Raw genomic sequence first — 25145 nt, 5'->3', positions numbered from 1 at the left:
GCCCCTAGAGCCTGGCACTTTGAACTTGGACTTAAAGCCTCCAAATTGTAAGAATGAACTCCTGTTTGTTAAGGCCATCCCATTTGTGGTATATTTCTTGTCAGAGCAACACTAGGTAACCAGAACAGAGTGTATCTACCTAATGTAAACGCTTAGCTCATATGCCTGTCTTTTGTTTGGGTGGAAGTCACAGGAGGGGGTTCAATTCCAGACCTGAAGAACAACTAGGGGCATAGTCTCAGTGGTTCCATCAGGCTCTATCAGACCAGCAAACCTATCCCTTCTGTTTTTTGTAATTTTGAGTTCTGTTCCACATTGTTCTCCCACTCTGTCAAGGATCTCCTACATAGATCCCACTCTGAGTGGCTGACAGTGGTAGCTGGGCACCATCTAGTTCTTCTGGTCTCATAGTCATACAGGCTGAGGATTACATGGTGTATCAGTCCCTTGGACTAACTGTTACCATGCATCTTTGTTTTTCTTCATTCTTCTTTGCTCTGTATGAGGAGAGACCAATTGTTGCATCTAGATGGCTGCTTGCAAGCTTCTAAGATATCAGTCGCTACTCGCCAAAATAGGATGTGGAACATTGTTTTTTGTGTAGTATGTTATATAAATTGAGCTTGATGTTCCCTGTGACTATGGTCCCAAGCCCAGAGGTCCAACTACTCCCTCCCTCCGGGTAGCTGGCTGTGGCCAAGAAGTGACCACAACCTTGTCCCTTGTCAGCTCTACTATATACCTGAAAATTCTTACAGAACATAAAAATACACTTGTAAAAATGTGTGTTTTTTAAATAACTATATATGTGGGTTCAAACTGGAAACAGCAACTCAAAAGATTAAATAGAGACCTTATAGGACAATGACTTTATATTAAATGGGGGAGGAACAAGCTTAAAAAGGAGGGTGAAAATGGTTGCAAATATGAAGAAGGTAATTAATGTGAATGAATTGTTCATGTAGGAATTGTTGAACTGGTATGAGTTCTCGTGTATATTCTGAACAACAACAAAATAAATTATTTAAAGAAATGAGTATACATTATGGGGCCAGACTGGGTTCATATCCCATCTCCCTTATTAGCTGTGTGACCACAGTCAAGTAATTTAACTCCTCTGAACTTAGGTTTCCTCATCTGTAAAAAGGAGATTAACAGTAGATCCAATCTTAAGAGTTATTGAAAGGATTAAGTATATTCATACATGTAAAATGCTCGGAACAGTACCTGGCACAGTAAATGTTAGGCATTACTAAATGAAAACACCTCTCTCATCCATTTTTGTAGTAGACTCGTGTATAATTTTATATTTTAACGAAAGAAAAGGATGACATAAACCAATCTCCAAATTATATAACCATGGCAACAGTTTAAAATTTTAAGTAGTGTACTGTAAAAGAATAAGCTAAATATTTTTGCTTGGAAAATTTGAGGTACTTTTATGTTTCCATTTGATTTTAACTTAGGGCAAATACAGATCTGGGGAGAAGATGATACCTAATGGATGTGATTAACCTGTACTAATCTGACATATAACTGTTGTTGTTGTTATGTGCCGTCGACTCAGACCTGACTTATAGCGACCCCTCCTTGGGTTTCCGAGGTGGTATCACTACAGAAGTAGATTGCCCAACCTTCCTTCCGAGGAGTGGCTGGTGGGTTTGAACCGCCAGCTTTCTGGTTAGCAGTCAAGTAAGTGCCTAAGGCACTATGCTGTCAGAGCTCCTAATTTGACATATAATAGCCATATCATAATAAATCAGCTTCTTATATTAAAAGTTTTTAAGTTTTTTTCTTGGGGGAGAAGTTAGGGGGACAGATAGGTAACACATATGTATTCCATAGATTCAGATTTAAATCAGGATAGAAATGATGGCCAGTGCCTATGACAATGACCAACGACCACTAAAAATTATAAGAAAAAAAAAAAAGTTTTTACAAAAGCTATATCAGAGAAACAACTGGGACATAAACCAACATTCTTGCTAATTCACCAGAAATAAATTTAAGGACAAGTTTTCTTAATGAGACTTAATAGAAGTCAGTAAAAATGAAAAAACCAAACCTACTGCCATCAAGTTGATTCCAACTCATAGCAACCCTACAGGACAGATTAGAACTACCCCATAGGGTTTCAAAGGCTGTACATCTTTACTGAAGCAGACTGCCTCATCTTTCTTCTGCAGAGTGGCTGGTGGGTCTAAATTGCCAACCTTTTAGTTAGCAGCCGAATGCTTCAACCACTGTACCACTAGACTTCCTAAAAATAAGTCAAAGGTCATTAATATCAGAATTATCTATAAATGGTAACACTCTTTCTGTTTATAACTATTAATACAAAAATAACAGACTACAATGTTTCTTCTGTATTTCACTACTTCTGATAGAGTATATTTTATTATTGTGGTGCAATGAATTACTTAATATGGCCCTTTTAGCCATGTATGGTCTTGTAATTTCCATACAGTGACTGGGTTGTTGTTGTTGTTGTTATGTGCCATCAAGTCGGCCCCGACTCATAGCGACCCCTCCTTGGGTTTCCGAGGCAGTATCACTACGGAAGTAGGATTGCCCAACCTTCCTTCCGAGGAGTGGCTGGTGGGTTTGAACCGCCAGCCTTCTGGTTAGCAGTCAAGTGTTTTAGCCACTATGCTACCAGAGCTCCCACAGTGACTGGGTAGGACTATACAAATAAGGTGTTTGCAGCCCAAGGTGATTGACTATCCTGCTAATTATGCAAATAAGGTACATGGGATCCCTGTAAGGGTCAGACCATGCAAATAAAGTATATGCAACCCTAATGAGGGCATTGGTCAGTTTTGCCATCCCATTAGGTTTCAAAGAGAGGCAATCCCAGAGCGGGGGATGGGGGGAAGACCTCAACACTACCAAGAAGTAGAGCTAGGAATGGAGTATATCCTTTGGATCTGGGGTCCTAGTGTTGAGAACCTCCTAGACCCAGAAGACAGACATTTAACACTGAAGATGGCGTAAGACAGTGAGAGGTAGAGGCAGGAAACTGTGGCAGCAGAGCCAGGAGACCAGAGTAAGATGGTGTAGTAGACTTCCCAGCACACGAAGCAAGGAAGGCAGTTATAGTGGGCTTGCCAACCCACAGATTGAGAGCAGAATGCCTTCGGGTAGAAGGCTCCCTCGTGGAGTGGGGTGCCTCTGGGCATTTATTGGGAAGCTAAACAGCTGTGCAACACTTGCCTAAAGAGGGCAGGTGCCAATCTGAGGAGCCCAGGGCCCAAGGGACAGGGCCCTGACAGTGGGCATGGCTAAGGAGCTGTCCTGACCAAACGTATCCACTGGAGTTCCTGATCCTGAATTGTAACCTGTTACTTCCCTAAAAAAACACTATAATCATGAGTATGGTTAGTGAGTTCTCTGTGGCCACTGCAATGAATCGTCAAACACAGCAAAGAAGTAGAGAGTGCTGTGGGAAGTATGGCTGATGACAGAAATGGTAAAAAGGCTGGAGAGAGGAGGCATGACCTTCACACCTCATAGGAATCAGCCTTGGGCTGATGCTGATGATGATTCTTTCCTTCCTTTGTGAAGTTAGAGAATATCAGAAAACCTCAACACCATTTTTACAATTATTCTGTTATACCTTATCTATTACTAGATGCCAATATCTAGTCCATCAATAAGTCCTCATTTATTAATAAACACACAGCAGATACATAAATAAATATCTACTCAATAGGGAGTCATTCTGGTAGTAAGAGTACTTGTCATGCATGAATCACAGTTTGCTACTTAAACAAAGAAGGATGCAGTAGGAAAATGCTCACTTAGCATTAAATATATACAACAATACTATACCATTATTGCAATGAGGTGTTCATAGTAACAACTGAGTTTTTTGAGTCTTTCACACCCCCATTTAAAAATAACTTTACAGAGAATGCACATTAACTGAGGCAGGAAACAAAAGGTGCTTATAATTTTAAAGGTATTTCATTATAACCAAAAGAATATTGCATTTTTAATGCAAATAACAGTTTTCAAACTCCACAAATCTAGTGATGAAGTGACAGATTATCTCAAACGAAAAAGGTAATCTAATCTTGTATTAACTGGCAATGATTTATTTTTTAGTATAAATCTGAAGACAGAAAGCTCAGAAATTTCTTCTATTTATCAAATTAAAAAACAACCAACCTACCACCCTCCCTGCAAAAAAAAACTACATGCCTCTAAAATGTAGTAGCTTGGAGATGACAAACTATGTATTTTAAAACATTTTGAAAAAGATGATAGTATGCTGATGACTGATCCTGATACTCAATTACATTTAGATGCCACGCTCAGAATTCAACCCAAAAGTTAGGTCTAGCAGTCGGTATATGAAAGGAATGATTCATTATTTAAAAAAAATTAAATTAGAGGGGAAAATGGAGATGATTAACTAGTAAAAGAAATTCTCGAGGAAGGTAAAAAATTCACCAGAGATAAGAAGTAACAATTAATGCTAAGAAACCCATCTCACTGCCATCTAGTAAATTTTGACTCATAGCGACCCCCATTGGGTTTCTGAGGCAGTAAATCTTTAAAGAAGTATATATTGCTCAGGTTTCCTTCCACGGCTGGTGGGTTTGAACCACCAACCTTCTGGTTAGCAGCCAAATGCCTTAGGCAATGAGCTACCAGAGTTCCCTTATTAATGCTAATTGTCATTTTTGTTATGTGCTGTCGAGTTGGACTCACAGCGACCCCTCTTTGGGTTTCCAAGGTGGTATCACTACAGAAGTAGATTACCCAATCTTCCTTCCGAGAAGTGGCTGGTGGGTTTGAACCGCCAGCCATCTGGTTTTTCTTCACTGCTACACTTATTCCGCATGGAATGTATGTTGCTTTGTATATTTTATTTACTAGATGCTCAGTATTTTTTTAAAATAGAAAAGTCATTTTTAAATTTTGAGTTTTAAAAAATTTAGATGGGATAATCTACTTCTGTAAAGTTTTACTGGGTTGGAAACCCAATAGGATCACTATGAATTGGAACTGATTTGATGGGACAAGGTTTGGGTTTGGAAAGTGAGTGTACCGCTAACAACAATAAACACAAACCCCACAAAAAACAGCTAACCCAACGGGGCAAACAAAAAGAAAAAAATAGTAATTTCAAGATGGTAAAAATGTGGTAAAAAATACTTATGGGAATTTTGAAAGCTTGTAGAGACTGAAGTCCTTGGGTGGTGCAAATGGTTAAGGCACTAGGTGCTGACTGAAACGTTGGAGGTTTGAGTCCACCAAGAAGCACCTCCGGAGAAAGGTCTAGCAATCTACTTCTACAATCAACCATTGAAAATCCTACAGAGCACAGTTCAGCTCTGACATGTGAGGTGGCCATGAGTCAGAATCTGATCAACAGTAGCCGGTTTGTTTTTTAATTCAATGTACATTGTTTTGTTAGGTGCTGTCGAGTTGGTTCTAACTTATAGAAACCCCATGATACAATAGAACGAAAGGCTGCCCAGTCCTATGCCATCCTCACAACCATTGTTATGCTTGAGCCCACTGCTGCAACCACTGTGTCAATCCCTCTCGTTAAAGGTTTTCCTTTTTCTGGAGAATTATCCACTTTATGAAGTATATCTTTCTCCAAAGTATGAGACATGAAAGCTTGCCATCCTCGCTTCTAAGGAGAATTCAGGACAGATTTGTTTCCTCTTCTGGCAGTCTGTGGTTTATTTGATATTCTTTGCCAAATGTCTTAATTCTTTTGTGGTCTTCATTATTCATTGTCTGGCTTTCGCATACATATAAGGCGAATAAAAATATCATGGCTTGGGTTAGATGCAGCTTGGTCTTCAAAGTGACATATTTACTCTTTAACATTTTTTTTCTTAGATTTTTTTTTTTTTTTAATTGTGATTTGGGTGAAAGGTGACAGAGCAAATTCACTTTCCACACAGCAGTTCACATACACTTTGTCTCATGACACTGACCACAATTTACCACAATATAACAGCTCCCCTCCCACTTCCTCCCGATAGTTACCTCTTCCCTGTGTCTATCCCTCCATGTACTCCTGCCCACTGAGCTGTTTCCCTGTGCATAAACAGCCCCTCCTTCTCCCATGATTGTTCTCTCCAAGGAGTGTATCTACCTCAGATACATGTTCAACTCATATGCCAGTCTTTTGTATGGCTGGAAGCCACACATGTGGGTTCAATTCCAGACCAGAAGGGCAGCTAGGGACCATAATCTTAGTGGTTCCACCAGGCTCTATCAGACCAGCAAATCTGGTCCCCCTTTTTTTTTCCCAAATGATTTTGAGTTTTGTTCCACATTGCTCTCCCTCACAATCCAGGATCTCCTCCATGGACTCCCCTCTGAGTGGCTGATAGTGGCAGCCGGGTACCATCTAGTTCTTCTGGTCTCATATTGGTATAGGCTGAGGATCACATTGTGTACCGGTCATGAAGACTAATTGTTTCCATGAATCTTTGGTTGTCTAAATTCTTCTTTGCTCTGGATGAAGAGAGACCCATCGTTGCATCTAGATGGTTGCTTGCAAGCTTTGAAGATCCCAGTCACTACTCACCAATAGAAGGTGGAACAATGTTTTGTGTAGTATGTTACGCCAATTGAGCTTGATGTCCCCTGAGACTATGGTCCCGAGCTGGCAGGTTCAACTACTTGGTCCCTCTGGGTAGCTGGCTGTGACCAAGAAGTGACTACAACCTTGTCCCTTGTCAGCTCTACTATACTCCTGGGAATTCTAACAGAATATACAAATACACTTGTAGAACCATTGTCTGCCAACCCTATACATGTTCTGCTGCACAGACATACCTAATAGTTCAGCATGTCCACCCATCTATCCACCTGTATATCCATGTTTGCCTTCACTCTCAATGCAATACTATATGTGCAAAAGGGTTCATCTTTGTTGTCTGCATCTCTCATGTACCTCTCTATGTCTCTTCCTCAATGCTACCACATTGATCACTCACATTTGGTACATTGCCCTTCTCCTCACCAAAATCAATACATATCTCTACCTATCTAACATTGTTCCCTCCTCTCCCCTCCCCTCCCATCCTTGGTAACCAACAAAGAAAATTTCCTTCCATAGATAAATCATTCCTTGACTTTTACAATAACGGACTAATACAATATTTGTCCTTCTGTGATTAATTATTTCACTTAGCACAATGTCCTCCAAATTCACCCACATTATGCGGTGGTTTGCAGATTCTACATTATTCTTTAGCATTGCCTAGTATTCCATTGTGTGTATGTACCACACTGTGGTAATCCATTCCTCAGTTGATAGATACCTACGTTGTTTCCATCTTTTGCTATTGTAAATAGTGCTGTGATAAACATGGGTGTACATGTCTGTTCTTGTCATGGCTCTCACTTCTTTAGGATATATACATAGTAATGGAATGGTTGGACCAAATAGTATTTCTATTTCCAACTTTTTAAGGAATCGTCATACTGCTTTCCACAGTGGTTGGACCATTTTACAGTCCTCATTTCTAAGTAGCACTCTGGTCGTACTTCTTCAAAGACAAATTTGTTCATTCTTTCAGCAGTCATGGTACTTTCAGCTTTCTTTGCCAGCACCACTACTCAAAAGCATCAACTCTTCAGTCTTTCTTATTCACTGTCCAGCTCGCACATGCATACGAGGCAATTGGAAATATCATGGCTTGTGTCAAGCACACCTTAGTCCTCAAGGAGACATCCTTGCTTCTCAGCACTTGAAACAATTCCTTCAGGGTTGACCTTCCCAATGCTACATGTTGTCTAATGTCCTGACTGCTACTTTCATTGGCATCGATTGTAGAACCAAGCAACGTGAATTCTCTGACAAACCTCAATCTTCTCTCCATTTATTGTGATGCTGCTCATTGGTCCAGTTGTGAGGAGTTTTATTTATATTGAGACCTAATCCATACTGCAGACTGTATTCTTTAACCTTCATCAGTAAGTGCCTCAAGTCATCCTCACTTTCAGCAAGCAAAGTTGTATCGTCTACGTATCTCAGGTTGTTAATGATTCTTCCTCCAATCCTGATGTCATGTTTTTCTTCATACAGTCTAGCTTCTTGGATTATTTGCTCAGCATATAGATTGAAAAAGTTTGGGGAAAGGTAGTTTGTCAATTTTATTGATCTTTTCAAAAAACCAACTTCTCATCTTGTTGATTTTTTTTATTGTCTTTCTATTTTCTATTTCATTGATTTCTTCTCCAATCTTAATTATTTCATTTCTTCTGGTGACTGTAGGCTGTTCTTGCTATGTTTTTTCTAATTGTTGGAGATGTTGATTTAAAGTGTTGATTTTGGCTCATTCTTCTTTTTTGATGTGTGCATTTATTGCCATTAATTGGCCTCTGATCACTGCTTTTGCTGTGTCTCAAAGATTTTGGTACGCTCTGTTATCACTCTCATTTGATTCAAGGAATGTTTGAATTTAAATTTTTATTTCTTCTCTTACCCAGTCTTTCTTAAGGTGGGTGTTGTTCAGTTTCCAGGTGTTTACTCTTTTCCTGTTGATCTTCCTACTGTTGATTTCTAATTTGATAGCACTGTGATCTGAGAAGATGCTTTGCAGTATTTCAGTGTTTTTAAATTTATGAAGTCCTGCTTTAGGCCTAACATATGGTCTATCATGGAAAATGTTCCATGTGCACTGGAAAAGAATATATATTGTGCTGTTGTTGGGTGAACTGCTCTGTAGGTGTCTGTAAGGTCAAGTTGGTGGACTGTATTGTTTACCTCTTCTGCCTCTTTGTTGAGTTTCTTTCCAGTTGTTCTATTTTTCATTGAAAGTGGTATATTAAATTCTCCTACTATGACTGTGGGGTCATCTATTTGCCTTTTCAACTTATTTAAAGTCTGATTTATGTATTTTGGGGTGCTTTCATTGGGTCCATAGATAATTATTATGGTTATATCTTCCTGTACAATAGTTCTTTTAATCATTATACAATGTCCTTCCTTGTCTCATATGTTGATTTTTGTCTTAACGTCAATTTGATTAGAAATTAATATTGCCACTTCTACTCTTTTAGAGTTGCCATTTATCTTTTTCCAACCTTTGATTTTTAGTCTATTTTTGTCTTTATTTCAAGGTGTGTCTCTTGTAGAAAGCCTAATGATGGCTTTTGTTTTCTTATCCAATCTGCAACTCTCCGTCTCTTGAGTGGTGCATTCAATCCATTAACATTCAGTGTAATTATTGACAAGTATGAATTGGTTGCTGTCATTTTGTTATGTGTTGTTTTTATGGTGTTCCTGGTTTCTTTGTTCCATATTATTTTCTGTGCTGATCTCATTATGTTTACGAATCGTGTTATCATTTCCTTTGTTGCTGTTGTTTTGGTATTTGCTGAATATTTGTGCTTGTCCTCTTTTTTATTGTGATGTGAAGGTTTATCATTTTTTCTTTGAGGTTACCCTGTGATTCATAATTTTCTCCCCAAGATTAGAACACTCCGTTCTATCTTGCAACTCTCTTGATTTCCTCATCATTTAGAAGTTCTTTAACTATACAGTATTTTCCCTCTTTTGGTTTGTAGTTGTCCTCACTTGCCAGTTGGTGTCTCTGGTTCCCTGTTTACAATAATGTAAGCTTATTTTACTTTGGATATGTCCATAACTGTGGTTTCTGAGTTATGCCATCCTGTGTACTAATGGTCGGTTGTTATTTGCTATTTTTGGTTCTCTGTTCAAAGGACTCCCTTTAGTATCTCTTGTAAGGTTGGTCTGGTTTTAACAAATTCCCTTAGTTTCTGCTTACCTGGAAATCCATCATATTTGAGGGACAATTTTGGCAGGTATGTAATTCTTGGTTGAAAAATTTTCTATTTCAGGGTTTTTTTATATACCATCCCATTACTTTCTCACTTGCATGGTTTCTGCTGAGAATTCAGAGCTTATTCTTACTGGTTGTCCTTTGTAAGTAACCTTTTGTTTTTCCCATGCTACTTTCAGGATTCTGTCTTTGTCTTTGGTTTTGATGAGTTTGATGATGATATGCCTTGGTGATTTTCTGCTGGGGTCTAACCTGTTTTGGGGTTTGTTGGACTTCCTGAATGGATATATTCTCATCTTTCATCATATCAGGTATGTTCTCTTCCAACAAATCTTGGACTATTTTCTCAGTGGCTTTCTTTTTTTCTTCCTGCTCTGGAACTCCAATGACATGTAAATTATTCCTTTTGATGGTATCCCACATGCTCCTCAGGCTTTCTTCATTCTGTTTTGATCTTTTTTTCTGATCGATCTCTTTGCAGAGAAGTATTCAGGTATTTTTCTTCAATCTCATTAATTCTGTCTTCCATTTCATCAATTCTACTCCTTTGCCCTTTCAATGTGTTAACTATTTTTGACAATTTAGTATTAGTCTTCTGGATTTCTATCTGTTGATTTTGAATCATTTCTAATTTTTCATTTATTTTGTCATTTTATTCTCGTATTTTCTTCCAAAATTCTTCTAGGATTTGTTTTCCTTGATCTGTCTCTCAATCCTTTGAAGATACCTACATATAATTCTTTTGAATTCCTTATCAGGGAGTTCCAATGCTGTTTCTTCCTCAGGGATGTGTTGTGGGTCTCTATCCTGCTCCCTTGTTTCTACCACTTTGTCTTGCTTCTTTGTGTGGACTGTGATGGTCTCTTGTCTCCGAGACATTGTGACGTTGTTGTATTTAGATCTCTGTTAACTGTTTATGAAGAGCAGCTAAGGGTGAGTCAGGCTTTTCTTTGTTGTTGTTTATCGTTGACCATTGGTGGAGAAGGGAGTGGTGGCTCTCACTCAGTAAGTGAAGCTGCAGGAGGTGTGAGTGTAGTTATGTCACATGGGGACTTTTGCTGTCTCCCATTCAGTTAGAAAAAAATGACAACTGAATAACCATCAAAAAAGTAAAAGCAAATGGACAAAAAACACATTGTGTAATCACACAGGAACAGTAACCAAAAAAGAGAAAAGGGAAAAAAACAAAAATAAAACAAAACAAAAAACACTGCAATATCTGGGGAGAGGGCAATAAGAGAAAAAAGTAAAGAGAGAATAATGAATTTAAAAAAATAGGAAAAATACAAAAAGGCAAACAAGGAACAGGGTTACCCACAATAAAGAAAAAAAAAAAAAAAAAATTGGAACCAGGAACAGGGAAAAGAAAAACAGCTGAAAAGTAGAACTTGGGAAGGGAAGAATAAAGAATGACAATAAAAAGGACAAAAGTAAAATAATAATAGTAGTTTTAAAACAGACAAAAATAAACAAACTAAAAAAAAAGAAAAAAGAAATTAAAAAAAAAATCTGACAGGCCAAGGCAGGGCGCCCATGCTCCATGGGAGCACACAGACTGGGTGGAATTCCTGCCAACCTAGAAGGTGGGTGGGAGTGAGGGATTCTGCACCTCCGTTCACCAAGAGGGTGTGGGGTATAAGAGTAACAAGGGGAATATCGCACCTTTCTAGTAGTCCGTGCGTTTGGGATGTCTTTGTGGTTCCCAGTAAGTGGAGCCTGTTCTTAAATTCCTAGAACTGGGAAGAACACTGTCGCTTTAAATATCCAAAACGATCAAGCCCCTTTCAAAACGGCTGCACCCTCCAGACAGACAAAAGTCCATAGCTCAGCCCGTCTTTTTCTTTGCTGCTTCCCTTTTTATTCCCCAGGCACCAGAGCAGTCCTCTGTGCAGTCCCTGGCTAACAGGGCTGAATTTTAGGTTAATTCTTAGGTCCTACCACCACTCAGCGATATCCAAGCTGTCTGTGCTGTCAGGATCACTGCCAGACCGCAGCTCTGTATGTCTCCTTTTTTGGTATTTTCATGCAAATTTTTCTACTAGTTTGAGTTTAGTCCCCTTCCATATCCTTCCCTTCAAAGCTCAGGGGTCCAGGATTATCCTCTGTATCTGTGTTAATTGGTTCCCTTTTTCTTTGTTGAAGAGGGTCTGTGCAGTCTCTCTGCCTATTCCACCATCTTAACTGGAACTCCTACTCTATAACATTTAAAGTGTTTACTTTAACATTTTAAAGTAACATTTTAAACATTTTAATATTCTTTTGCAGCAGATCTGCCCAATGCAATGCATCACATGATTTCTTGATTGTTGCTTCCATGGGTATTGATTGTGGATCCAAGCAAAATGAAATCCTTGACAACTTCAACTTTTTCTCTGTTTATCATGATACTGTTTATTGCTCCAGTTGTGAGGATTTTAGTTTTCTTTATGTTGTGGTGTGTGGTAGTTAAGTTTGTGTGTCAACTTGGCTGGGCTTGGTTGAGTGGCTGGGCAGCTGGATGTAGTTATTCCCCATGGTAAGACTGGTAATTAACTTCATGGTGGAAATCTACTGGAGCAGCTGAGTGGCTGCTTTAGGGATGTGGTCTGCTTCCCGTTTATAAGCAGCAGCTTTGGGCACGGTCTCTACCTTTGTGGCATGCTTGAATCCTGCATGTAGCCAAGTCACTGTTCAGCAGCCTGCCATGCCCTGCTGATCTTGGGGCTTTTTCTGGACTTGAATTGTTGGCCTGCTGTATTGTTTGGTGATATTGGTAGCATAGTGGCTAAGACACTTGCCTGCTAACCAGACGGCTGGCGGTTCAAACCCACCAGCCACTCCTCGGAAGGAAGGTTGGACAATCCTACTTCCGTAGTGATACTGCCTCGGAAACCCAAGGAGGGGTCGCTATGAGTCGGGTTTGACTCGACGGCACATAACAACAACAACAACAACAACATTGGGACTGTGCCTTTTCATTTGTCGCCCTTGGGCTTGTCAGCTTCAGGAGCCAGCAGTTGCCTGAGTGAAAAGCCTCTAGCTTCAGTGGGCCAGGAGCAAGAGGAAGAGCTGAAGCTCAAGGTCAAGGGGCTTTCACCCAGTCCCTAAAGCCTGGCACTTTGAATTCGGACTTCTAGCCTCCTAAACTGTAAGAGAATAAACTTCTGTTTGTTAAAGCCATCCCATTTGAGGTATCTTCTGTTAGAGCAGCAATAGATAACCAAAACAAGGTGTAATCCATACTGAAGACTATAGTCTTTGAACTTTATCAGTATGTGCTTCAAGCCATCTTCACTTTTAGCAAGAAAGTTGTCTTTATCCAATATTGATGTCATGTTCTTCTTCACATAGTCCAACTTATTAGATTATATGCCCAGCCCACAGCTGAATATAAATGGTCAAAAGATACAATCCTGACACACACCTTTCCTTATTTAAAACCTCACAGTATTCCCTTGTTATGTTTGAAATACTGCTTCTTGGTCTATGTAGGTTTCTCATGAGCACAATTAAGTGTTCTGGAATTCCCATTCTTTGCAATGTTATCCGTAATTTTTTATGATCCACACAGTTGAATGCCTCTGCATTGTCAATAAACACAGGTAAACATCTTTCTGGTACTCCCTGCTTTCAGCCCTCTGACAACAGAAATGATATTCCTTGTTACATGTCATCTTCTGAATCCAGCTTGAATTTCTGGCAATTTCCTGTCTATGTACTGCTGCAACCATTTTCAGCAAAATTTTACTTGAGGATAATATTAATGATATTGTCATTGGTCTTGCAAAATTCTATCACATGATCTCTGATGTCATTTTTATCATCAAGGTCATATCTTCCAACTACTCATTATTTCCAACTTTCATATTACAATCACCAGTAATTATCAATCCATCTTGATTGCATGTTTGATCAATTTCAGACTGCTGAAGTTGGTAAAAATCTTCAATTTCTTCATCTTTGGCTTTAGTGGTTGGTGCATAAATTTGAGTAACAGTCTGATTAACTGGTCTTCCTTGTATGTGTATGGTATTATCCTAACACTAACAGCATTGTACTTTAGGACAGATCTTGATTATGTTTTCTATTTGATGATGAATGTGACACAATTCCTCTTCAATTTTTCATTCTCAGCATAGGACACCATGATTGTCTGATTCAAAAAGGCAAATATCAGTCCATTTCAGCTCACTAATGCCTAGGATATTGATCTTTATGTGTTCCCTTTCATTTTTGACAACTTCCATTGTTCCTAGATTCACACTTCATACACTCCACATTCTAATTATTAATGAATGTCTCCAGCTGTTTCTTCCCATTTTGAGTCATGTCTCATTAGAAAATGAAGGTTCTGAAAGCTTTATTTCATCCACGCCATTAAAGTCAACTGTACTTTGAAGAGCAGCTCTTCCTCAGTCGTATTTCGAATGCCTTCCAACCTGACAGGCTCATCTTCAGGCACTATATCAGACATTGCTATTCATAAGGTTTTCAGGGCCCAATTTTCCAGAAGTGAATAGTTCTGTGCTTCTTCCTAATGTCATAATCGGTAAGCTCTGCTGTTACCTGTCCACCATGGGTTACTCTGCTGGTGTTTGAAATATCAGTGGAATAGCTTTCAGCAACATGCAAGCCCCGACAGTATGACAAACTGACAAACAAGTGGTGGATCTGGTGTATAAATTGGTCAATATCATCACTAATCTTCACTCTACTGTACACTGTAATTGATCACTAGGAAACAATTTAAAACTTATTTAAGAGTAAGCAGAAGTCCCCTCCCAGTACTATTTTTTACTATGACAAAAAATATAGCTACCATTTTTGCAGGAAATTCTATATCCTCATGCTCATTAAAAGTAGGAGAAGAAGAAAAGGAATTTCTAATTATAAGAGAATCAAAATCAGTTTCCCAAAGTAATGTTAGTGATCTGACAAAATAGTCTTACTGCTTTTAAATAACTAATATTTCATATAACAAAAATGTTTGGTTGAGAAGGAACATCAAAGATGGTGGAGTAGGCAGATACAGTAACCAGATCTTCTGTAACAAAGAGACAAGAAACTAAGTGAAATGGATATGGATGACAATCTTGGAATCCAGGGATTAAAAGAAAACGATAAAGAAGTAGATCAAATACCAATGAGAGGAAGAGACTGAATGAAAACAGTGAAAAAGGAAGCATACGGAATGGTGAATAACCAGTTGGCATAATGCAGCCATTTTGAATCACTGCAAGCAATGTTCTGATTGGAGAAGGAACCAGATAACCAGCTCTGCTTGTCCACAACTGCACACAACTCCATATCCATGATCAGTTATCAGAGAGGTGTGAAAGTTCAGAAGCCAGGAAGGGACAGGAAAGAAGTATGAATGGAAATGGTAAGCAACAAAAAACCAATTTGCTATGCTATGTAAACTTTTACCTGAATCACAATATTTTTTTTTAAAGTTTGGTTGACTACTATCATGGATTGTACTGTCTTCCAATAAAGTACGCATCAACCTGGCTGGGTGGTTATATAATGAAAATATCTCTATATGTGATTAGCCAATCAGCTGTAAGGGGATTATGGAAGGATGCACAGCCCTCATCTGATGGGAAGGGGAGTTTCCCTGGCATGTAGCCTTGATAACCTTTAATCTTACAAGAGATAAAATGAGAGAGAAATGAGGAGAGAAGGAGGAACCTCAGTACCACCATGAATAAAGAACTAGGGGGCATCCTTTGGCCTCAGGGTCTCTGTGCTGAGAACCTCCTAGACCCAGGGGAAGCTTGACAGCAAGACACATGGAGATTTCCCAGGACACTTTCACAGATGCTAAAAGAAGACAAGGACTTTCCCCCAGAGCCAGTAAAGAGAGAAAACCTTCCCCTAGAGTTGGAGACCGAATTTGGACTTCTAGTCTCCTAAAATGTGAGAGAATAAATTTCTGTTTGTTAAAGTCATCCACTTCTAGTATTTCTGTTATAATAATTCTAGATAACTAAGACAACTACTCACAGAAATTTAACAGGAAATTAACATAGTTTTACTGTGTTTTTAAGAAAAGAAAACTGAAAAAGTTCTACATATGCTTGTAGGTGGTTAAATCTGTACAATGAAGTAATAAGGAATAAATGATTATAATTTGCAAAATTATTTCAACATCTGATCATTTTATACTCCATTTTAAGAGGCTTCTTCCTTTTAAATGCATGGATGCTTTTTCAGGGCCTCAGGTCACCGCAAAGTAAGAAGTACCAGTCATACTGTATTCTTTGCCTCTGGAGCTGTGGCACCATTCACATAATATAGAGACTACCATGTGAATGGTACCTTTTGATGTTGTGCAACCCAGCAGCTTTGGCTTCATCACAGAGGAAGGTAACAGCCAATATATTACTCTAAAAATGGTATACAAGTTTCTGAACTTACCAGCAGTTTAAGCAGCCAAAACCGGGATTTATAATAGAAAGTTTTGGTGGGGTTGATAAGAAAGAAAATCATAAATCCGTATAGGACAAGTGGATATACATATGTGGGGATGACACTAATTGGAGCAAAGAAGCATGCCAGAAGGCTCAGGCACCAAAGTATTCCAAGGAATCCAGCAATCTGGCAAGGGGTGGGGGGGAGACAAAAAGAAAATTGTTATTTTTACTTTTAGCATTACTCAGAAATATTTTTAATAAAACAAAGGTAAGAAAAACATTTAGTTATTAAGCCAATAATCCTTTTCAAGTAGAAAATGGATTCCAAAACCCATGAAACCAGGTTTATGCCTAATGTAAACTATGTTCATATAATTTTATGTCTTGCTTTTATTACCTCAAAGAGATGCTGATGGGACAAATTGCTTCTTGGATTAAGTTCAAAGATGAGCACATGATTTACTCCAGCTTGTCGCCAACCATACGTGTTGATGCCCAGTAGAAAAAGAAATTCAATCAGAAGAAAGCTACCCCGATAGATTCTTATCAGTGGCCACACACTTCTATCTGTTGTTTCAAGTTTAAATACAGCTGAAAGAATATTAATTTAATGGTTAGTTATAAAATTCATCATAATGTCTCTTTTACCTTTTCATTCTCAATGATGTAACTCTGGAAGGGTAATTTTTCGTAAATAAAATCTAAATTAAGATTATCTGAAGAGCCATGACCCTGACTTCAGGTTCTTTCCCTTCTTCATTTCACTCTGCAGAATTCCATTAGAATAATTTCCATAAAACTTGACTTTTTCCAAGTCATTCTATTATTCCATTAGTTTCTTAGATCACAGAGTCATGATAAAATGACTTAGAATTGTAAGATTAGTTCTGTCAGCTGTGGACACAACTTCTATGGCTTAGAGTTTTCCATCATTAAGCATCTGAGGTATCACCTACCTCAGAGTTGTGAAAATTAAAAGAAACAGTACACATGAAAGCAATCTGGCATCATTTAAATGTCATAAAATTGAAAATAGTTAATATTTATAATATTAATATGTCATATTCAAGTCTTATTAATGGTTAAGCATTGTTCTAATATTTTTATATACATTAATTCATTTAATCCTTACAATGGCTCTGTGAGTTAAAAATTTATCCCACTTGATTGACGAGCAATCTAAAGCACAGACAGCCTAAGTAATCTGCTCAAGGTTATATAGCTAGCATATAGCAGAATCAGGAATTGAAACCAAACAGTTTTGTTTCCCAGTCTATAATCTTAAACACTACATTCTACTGCCCATATAAACATTCACTATCATTATTTATTCTACAACTCATTAATCATTATAACATTCAAACACACAGCCTGGCATTCAACTTCTTCACGATCTGATATCCAACTCACTCTCCTCAACATTCTCTCACAGTGCACTTAAATATTAATATTCAGCACCAGATGAATCTGATTATCCTTTTAACAAGTTTACTTTTTCACATCGGCTTATGCTGTTAACTATGCTAAAATGGCCTTGCTTTTCCTCTCTACCAACTCAAATTCTGCTTACATTTTTAATTATTTTTTTTCAGTTGTGATTTGGGTGATAGTTTACAGGGCAAATTCGTTTTTCATCCAACAGCTCACACACACTCTGTTTCGTGACACTGACTGTAATTCTCACAATGCAACAACACTCTTCTACTCCTCTCTGTGTTTACCATTTCCATTTGTTGTTTCCTATCCCTCCCTGTCTTCTGGCCATTATCTCTGGAAAATGCTGCCCTTTTGATCCCATATGGTTGATTGCTCTAATGAGGGCATACTTCTCTGCTATTACTGTTCATCTTACAGGCCTATCGTTTGGCTGAAAGGTAAGCCATGAGGGTGAGTTCAAGTCCAGGCTTGAAGGATATCTAAAGGCAATGTTGTTGTTGTTGTTGTTTGCCGTCGAGTCGGCCCCGACTCATAGCGACCCCTCCTTGGGTTTCCGAGGCAGTATCACTACGGAAGTAGGATTGCCCAACCTTCCTTCCGAGGAGTGGCTGGTGGGTTTGAACCGCCAGCCTTCTGGTTAGCAGTCAAGTGCCTTAGCCACTATGCTACCAGAGCTCCTTCTAAAGGCAATAGCTTCTATGATTCCACCAGTCATTATCAGGCCAGTAAGTTTATTTATTTGTTTTTTTAAATGATTTTGAGCTTTGTTCCACATTTTTCTCCCACTCTATCTAGGACCTCCTACTGTGATCCCTTTTAGAGTGGTTGGCAATGGTAGCCAGGTACCATCTAGTTCTTCATGGAGGCTGGGGTTCCTGTGGCCCATTAGTCCTTTGGACTAAATGTTTCCTTAGATCTTTGATTTTTTTCATTCTTCTTTGCTCCAGACAGGGAGAGAACGATAGATGCACCTTATATGGCTTTTTCTTCTAAACTCATTTTTCATTCATCTGACAGATATTTATTAGGTGCCTATTATACAGAACTAACAAATCTGTCCCGGAAGAAGTGCTGCCAGAATACTCCTTAGAAGTGAGAATGGCCAGACTCTGTCTCACCTACTTTGGTCATGTTGTCAGAAAGGATCATCGCCCAGAGAAGGATATCATGCTTCGTAAAGTGGAGGGTCAATGAAAAAGGGGAAGGCCCTCAATGAGATGGACTGACACAGTGGCTACAATGATGGGTGTAGCAAGTGTTTTGAGGCTGGCACAGGACCAGGCAGTGTTTTGTTCTGTTGTGCACAGGATCGCTATGAGTCGGAGCTGACATGACGGCACCTAACAACAACAACAACAACAACAACAACATCATACAAACAAGGAGCAATGGTGGTATAGTGGGTAAGGCTGCTAATGATAAGGTTGGCAGTACAAACTCACCAGCTGCTGTTACCGTTAACTTTATATCTTATTGTTTGGTTGAAAGCTAAGTCACAGCATAAGTTCAATTCCAGGCCTGAGGGTGTCTAAGGGCCATAATGGGGTGGGGTGGGGGTGAGGTATTCCATCAGTCTTGGCATGTACCTCTTTAGGGCTGAATAATATTCCATTCTATGTATATACCACATTTGGTTTATTCACTCACCTGCTGATGTAAATTTAGCATCCTTGTGGCTATTGTGAAGTGGTGCAATGAACACTGGCATACAGCTTCTGTTTGCACTCCTGCCTTTACTTGTTCTGTGTATATACCTAGGATTGGGATTTTGGGGCCATCTGGTAGTTGTATGTTCAACTTTTTGAGGAACTCCCAAACTGTTTTCCACAGTGACTGTCTCATTTTACATTTCCACCAGCAATGGACGAGGGTCTCAATTGCTCCACAACCTTGCCAGTACCTGTTGTTTTTCATTTTTTTGATCACTGCCATTTTAATAGGTAGGATTTTGCAATTGTAAACAAAATGGCAACAAATACCTCTTACATACATATATGTATATATGCACACACATACATACATACACATATTTATGTATACACACATGTATACACACATATATATATTCACACTCAAGTCTAAGTAGATTTGTAGATAAATTTCTAGCAATAAAATTCCTCAAAGGGATTGTATTAAAAATTTTTATATAGATTGCCAAATTATCCTCCAAAGGGATTGCAAAAATAGTCTTTCCACTATTGTAGAAATGCTTACTATTTCACACCCTCATATACACTGTAAATGAGCAAACTCTTTGAACTGTGTCAACCCAATCAGTGAAATATGCTGTATTGTTATTGTATGAGATTACTTGAAATAAAGGTTACTAGAAATTTCTAAGAGAAACAAATGAAATAACAACCACCAAAATAAATAAATAAATAAAATAACCCAAGCCTAAAATTACACAAGCAACTTTTCATCTTCGTGAAATTAACTATCTGGAATATATGGTTTTCAGACAAATTATTAAGCATCAAGTTATGTCCCCTTGAGAAATAAAAACAATTATGCATGTTATTTTTTTGCTGTGAATGGTTGAAGACAAGAATCATGCTTGTACATGCATTACCACTGCTGTGTTTCTCTGACTCTCAACACTGTTATTTTTCTAGCACCCGCTGGGAGATAAATAAGGATAGACAGCTGGCTTTAACTATATTTACCCACCTCCCTCCCTGACACCCACACACAAAGATCAAACAAAGAAAGGTTCTGAAGTGAGAGTACAAAATGTATGCACAACACTAAATGCATAAATCACACACATTCAAAAACAAATCAGTCTGCCTCATGAAAACATTGTCTATATTTACTAAAGAAAAACCTTAACTTCTTTCTCAATTAAACAAACAAAAAAATCTACTCCTTCTCCAACACTTCCTCTCTCATGGGAGAACTAAATCTCTTTGCTTAATCTGTTTTCTCTTATAGAATGCCTTTCATTCCATCAATGTCCAGTGTAAGAACCATTTCTTCCATAATATCTTCCCTGATCCCTCATTTAATAGTGATTACTTGTTCATTTGAACTACTTACAGCATTTAACACTTTTTCTCCTGTAGTATATTATTGTTTTTAATATAATCTTAATTTCCTTGGAATATAATGAGCCTCATAAGGGAAACGATTCTCTTATCTACATTAAGACTCACTGGCATTAAGTATAACTGTGAGATATGAAATGTATTTGCTGAATGAATGAATGAATTATGAATTCTTAACCAACCCTGTAAGTAAATTTAAGGTGTAAACTCACTTAAAAGAAAAGGAAACTAAAATGCACAAACAGCAGAAGAGAAACTAGATGAATAGGACCTTCTAAAAATTAAATTTTTATGTGCTTCCAAAGACTTCTCCAAAAGAATCAAAAGAGAACCTACAGATTGGGAAAAAATATTTGGCAATGACATATCTGACAAGGGACTTATCTCTACAATTTATAGAAAACTGTAACACCTCAATAACAAAAAGACAAATAACCCAATTAAAGAATGGGCAGAAGACATGAGTAGACACTTCACCAAGGAGGATATTCAGACGGCCAACAAACATATGAAGAAATGCTCAGGATCATTAGTCATTGGAGAGATGCAAATCAAAACAACAATGAGATACCATCTCACCCTAGCACTAGTAGCAAAGTTCAACAAGACAGAAAATAGTGAATGCTGGCGAGGATACTGAGAGATTGGGACTCTCATACACTGCTGGTGGGACTGTAAAATGGTACAACCACTGTGAAAAGCAGTATGGCAATTCCTTCAAAAGTTGGAAAAGGAAATACCAGTTGACTCAGCTATTCCATTACTAGGTATATATCCTAAAGAAGTGAGAGCCATGACAATAACAGACATATGCACACCCATTTTCATTGCAGCACTATTTCCAACAGCCAAAAGATGGAAACAACCTAGGTGTCCATCAACTAAGGAATGGATAACCAAACTATGGTACATACATACAATGGAATACTATGCAACCTTAAAGAATAACCTAGAATCTGTAAAACACCATATAACGTGGATGAACTTGGAGAACATTATGCTGAATGAAGTAAGTCAATCACAGTATTAGTTCATTATTGTAAAAGGCAAGGAAAGGTTTACCTATGGAAGGAAATTTTCTTTGTTGGTTACCAGGAATGGGAGAGGAGGGGAGGGAACACTGTTAGATAGAGATAAGACTGATTTGGGTGAAGAGAAGGGCAATGTACCAAATGTGAGTGATCAACGGTGGCACTGAGGAAGAGGAAGACAGAGAGGTACATGGGAGGTACAGACAACAAAGATGAACCCTTTTGCACATATAGTACTGCATTATCAGTGAAGGTAAACATGGGTATATGGGTAGATAGATGGGTGGACAGGCTGAATTATTAGGTATGTCTATGTAGTGGGGAGTGTACCCAAGACCATGTATAGGGTTGGCACACAATGGTCTTATAGGTGTATTTGTATGATCTGTAAGAATTCCCAGGTGTATAGTAGAGCTGACAAGAAACAAAGTAGTAGTCACTTCTTGGTCACAGCCAGCTACCCAGAGCGAGCAAGTAGTTGAACCTGTGGGCTTGGAACCATAGTCACAGGGGACATCAAGCTCAATTGGCATAACATACTACACAAGACATTGTTCCACCTCCTACTTTGGTGAGTAGCGACTGGGATCTTAAAAGCTTGCAAGCAGCCATCTCGATGCAACGATGGGTCTCCTCGACCACAGCAAAGAAGAAAGAAGAAAAACAAAAATTCATGGAAACAATTAGTCCTAGCGACTGGTACACCATGCGATCCTCAGCCTATACAACTGAGACCAGAAGTGCCCGGCTACCACTGTCAACCACTCGGAGTGGGATCTATGTAGGAGATTCTGGATAGAGAGGGAGAACAATGTGGAACAAAACTCAAAATCATTTGGAGAAAAAAAAAAAGAGGGGACCAGGTTTGCTGGTCTGATGGAGCCTGGTAGAACCACTGAGACTATGGCCCCTAGCTGCCCTTCAGGTCTGGAATTGAACTCACACCTGTGGCTTCCAGCCAAACAAAAGACAGGCATATGAGTTGAACATTTACCTCAAGTAGATATACTCCTTGGAGAGAACAATCATGAGAGAAAGAAGGGCTATTAATACACAGGGAGACAGCTCAGGGGGGCAGGAGTACATGGAGGGATGGACACAGGGAAGAGGTAACTATTGGGAGAAAGTGGGAGGGGAACTGTTGCCTTGTGGTAAACTGTAGTCAATGTCATGAGACAAAGTATATGTGAACTGCTGTATGGAAAGTGAATTTACTCTGTAAATTTTCACCCAAATCAGATTAAAAAAGAAAAAAAAGTAAAGGAAACTATTTCAAAGATCATAGTGGTGTTCTTAAAACCACAAGAACAAACAAACAGTGAAGTTAGTACTAAAATCCACATAGGCCTTTGGAATCTAAGCCAGTGTTCTTTCCACAATAGCCAGCTTGATAATCCTAGCTCTAGGTTTTTTTTTTTTTATTATAGTATTTCAATATATTGTATATAAGATTGTATTCAGCCTAAAAAATAGAACCAAAATAAAATATAATATAGGACACCTATTGCCATTGATTTGAATCCTACTCATAGTGACTCTATGAGACAGGGTAGAACTGCCCCACAGGGTTTCCTAGGCTGCAATCTTTACAAAATCAGACTGCCACATCTTTTTCCTCATAGCAGCAAGTGGGTTTGAACTGTCGAACTTTTAGGTGACAGCCAAGTGCCAAACCACAGTGCCACCAGAGCTCCTTTAAATATAATCATAAATTTATATTATCATCTATAACATAAAAAATAATATAATCAATATAAAATCATGAACTTACAGTAGACAATAATTTTTTTATAATTTATTTTTAGTAATCAGTGGGAAGGATAAATCTAAAAATAGAAAATAAAAAAACATTTTTAATAGGTAAATATGTTCTTTAAGGCCATTAGAACTTGGGTTACAATTTCATAATGTACAACTGACAATTTCAATTAAAAGAATGTTTATGAGGAATAATAAATTAAATAAATTATTTCTTGAACATCTGCTATGTGCTGACAGTGTGTTAAGAACTTGAAATAAAAAATGAAAAAGACATAGTCCCTGCAATTGAAAAACACTAATAATAATAAACTTTCTTTGTTCAGGCATTATCATGATGACAAAAAATTCAAAACAGAATATAATGGATATTTATATAATAACATATATTTCTAAATCATGTACTACTGTAGATTTCATTGAGCAGAATTTAATCTTTTCTAGTGATACATCTATCATCATAATTATTGTCCTTTTAAATAATACAAAGATTCTTAAGGTGTATCAGGATTATTTGCCCTTAAAGTCCTTGACTGCATGAACTTTTTAAGATTTGTATTTGTCTCTTTCTATGTGTGTGTTTTGTATATTATTTACTTCTTTTATATCATTTAAGTTATCCAAACTTTCAGCAATATCTTTTGAGCCTCTATATGTCGTAGGCCCTAGGTGCTGGGGATATAGTGGTAAACAGGAGAGACAAAAGCCCACGTATCAAGAAGCCTGCAGTCCAGTGGGAAAATGGATAACAAATAAATATGTAATATAATGTCACACAATTACAAGTGTTCAGAAGAAAACTACTATAGACTAAAAGGATAGAACAGGATATTTTAAAGTAGGGTGATCAGGAAAGGCCTGGCTCAGGAGGTGCTATCTGAAGAGACACTTATGTGAAGTGAGAGCGTAAGCCATGTAGACATCCTGGGAAGACCCTTGTAGGCAACTGCAGACTCTGAGCTGGGAATGCGTTTGGTATATTCACGGAACAGTCACTTCAAAGTATAGTTGGAAACAGTGAAAACTAATGTGAGGGAGTGTGATAAGATATAAAGTCAAAGAGGCTGAAAGGAATCAGATCCTGTATGTACTACTGGGTCATGGTAAGGTGTCTGAAGACAATCCATGAATGGATTTTAAGTACGACAGTGAAATGGTAAAACTTACATTAAAAACAAAAGATACTAGTGACTATAAGCTATTAGGAGGCAAGAGTGGATAGAAGGAGAAAAGTATAGAAGGCTCCAGTATATTAAAACAAGTAGATGCTTAGACTAGGATGGCACTGATGGAGGTGGTGAAAAGCAGCCACACTTGGCATATATTTAGAAGGTACAGCAATAGGACTTACGGATAGACATGGAGTGTGAGGGAAAAGAAAGGCTAAAGGTTTTTGGCCTGAGAACTAGCTAAAAAGTGACACCATATGGAAGAGAGAACATATTTAGAGGTGAAAATCAGATTCTTTTGTCCATGGAAGCTTAAGATGCCTACTAGACATGAAATTAGTTATCATTCAGGGAGAGATGATATATATGATACAGATCTGGAGTCATTACTGATGGCAACTTACAACAACAAAAAAACATATAGACAGTATTTATACCCATAGACTTGAATAAGATTGCCTAGGTAGGAAATGAATACAGATAGAAAAAAAAGAGCTGAGGACTGAGCATGGTGGTACTCTCC

The 25145-nt window shown here is 38.2% G+C and overlaps 1 protein-coding gene across 1 annotated transcript in view; it reads right to left on the bottom strand.

Moving 5' to 3' along the window:
* The window catches only part of XPR1 (xenotropic and polytropic retrovirus receptor 1), a 324974-nt gene that overhangs the window by 56882 nt on the left and 242947 nt on the right, over positions 1 to 25145 (bottom strand). Inside the window, exons 8-9 of the mRNA XM_007937640.2 lie at positions 16578 to 16771; positions 16185 to 16364 (exon numbers count right to left, since the gene is read on the bottom strand). Of these exons, the coding sequence (XP_007935831.1) occupies positions 16185 to 16364; positions 16578 to 16771 (374 nt within the window). The remainder of the gene's footprint in view (positions 1 to 16184; positions 16365 to 16577; positions 16772 to 25145) is intronic.

Source organism: Orycteropus afer, unplaced genomic scaffold (genome assembly GCF_000298275.1).
Source record: "Orycteropus afer afer isolate SDZICR_OR568_19922 unplaced genomic scaffold, OryAfe1.0 scaffold00043, whole genome shotgun sequence".
NCBI lineage: Eukaryota > Metazoa > Chordata > Mammalia > Tubulidentata > Orycteropodidae > Orycteropus > Orycteropus afer.
Note: the sequence above shows the minus strand (reverse complement) of the source record. Positions and strands in the feature narration are given on the sequence as shown.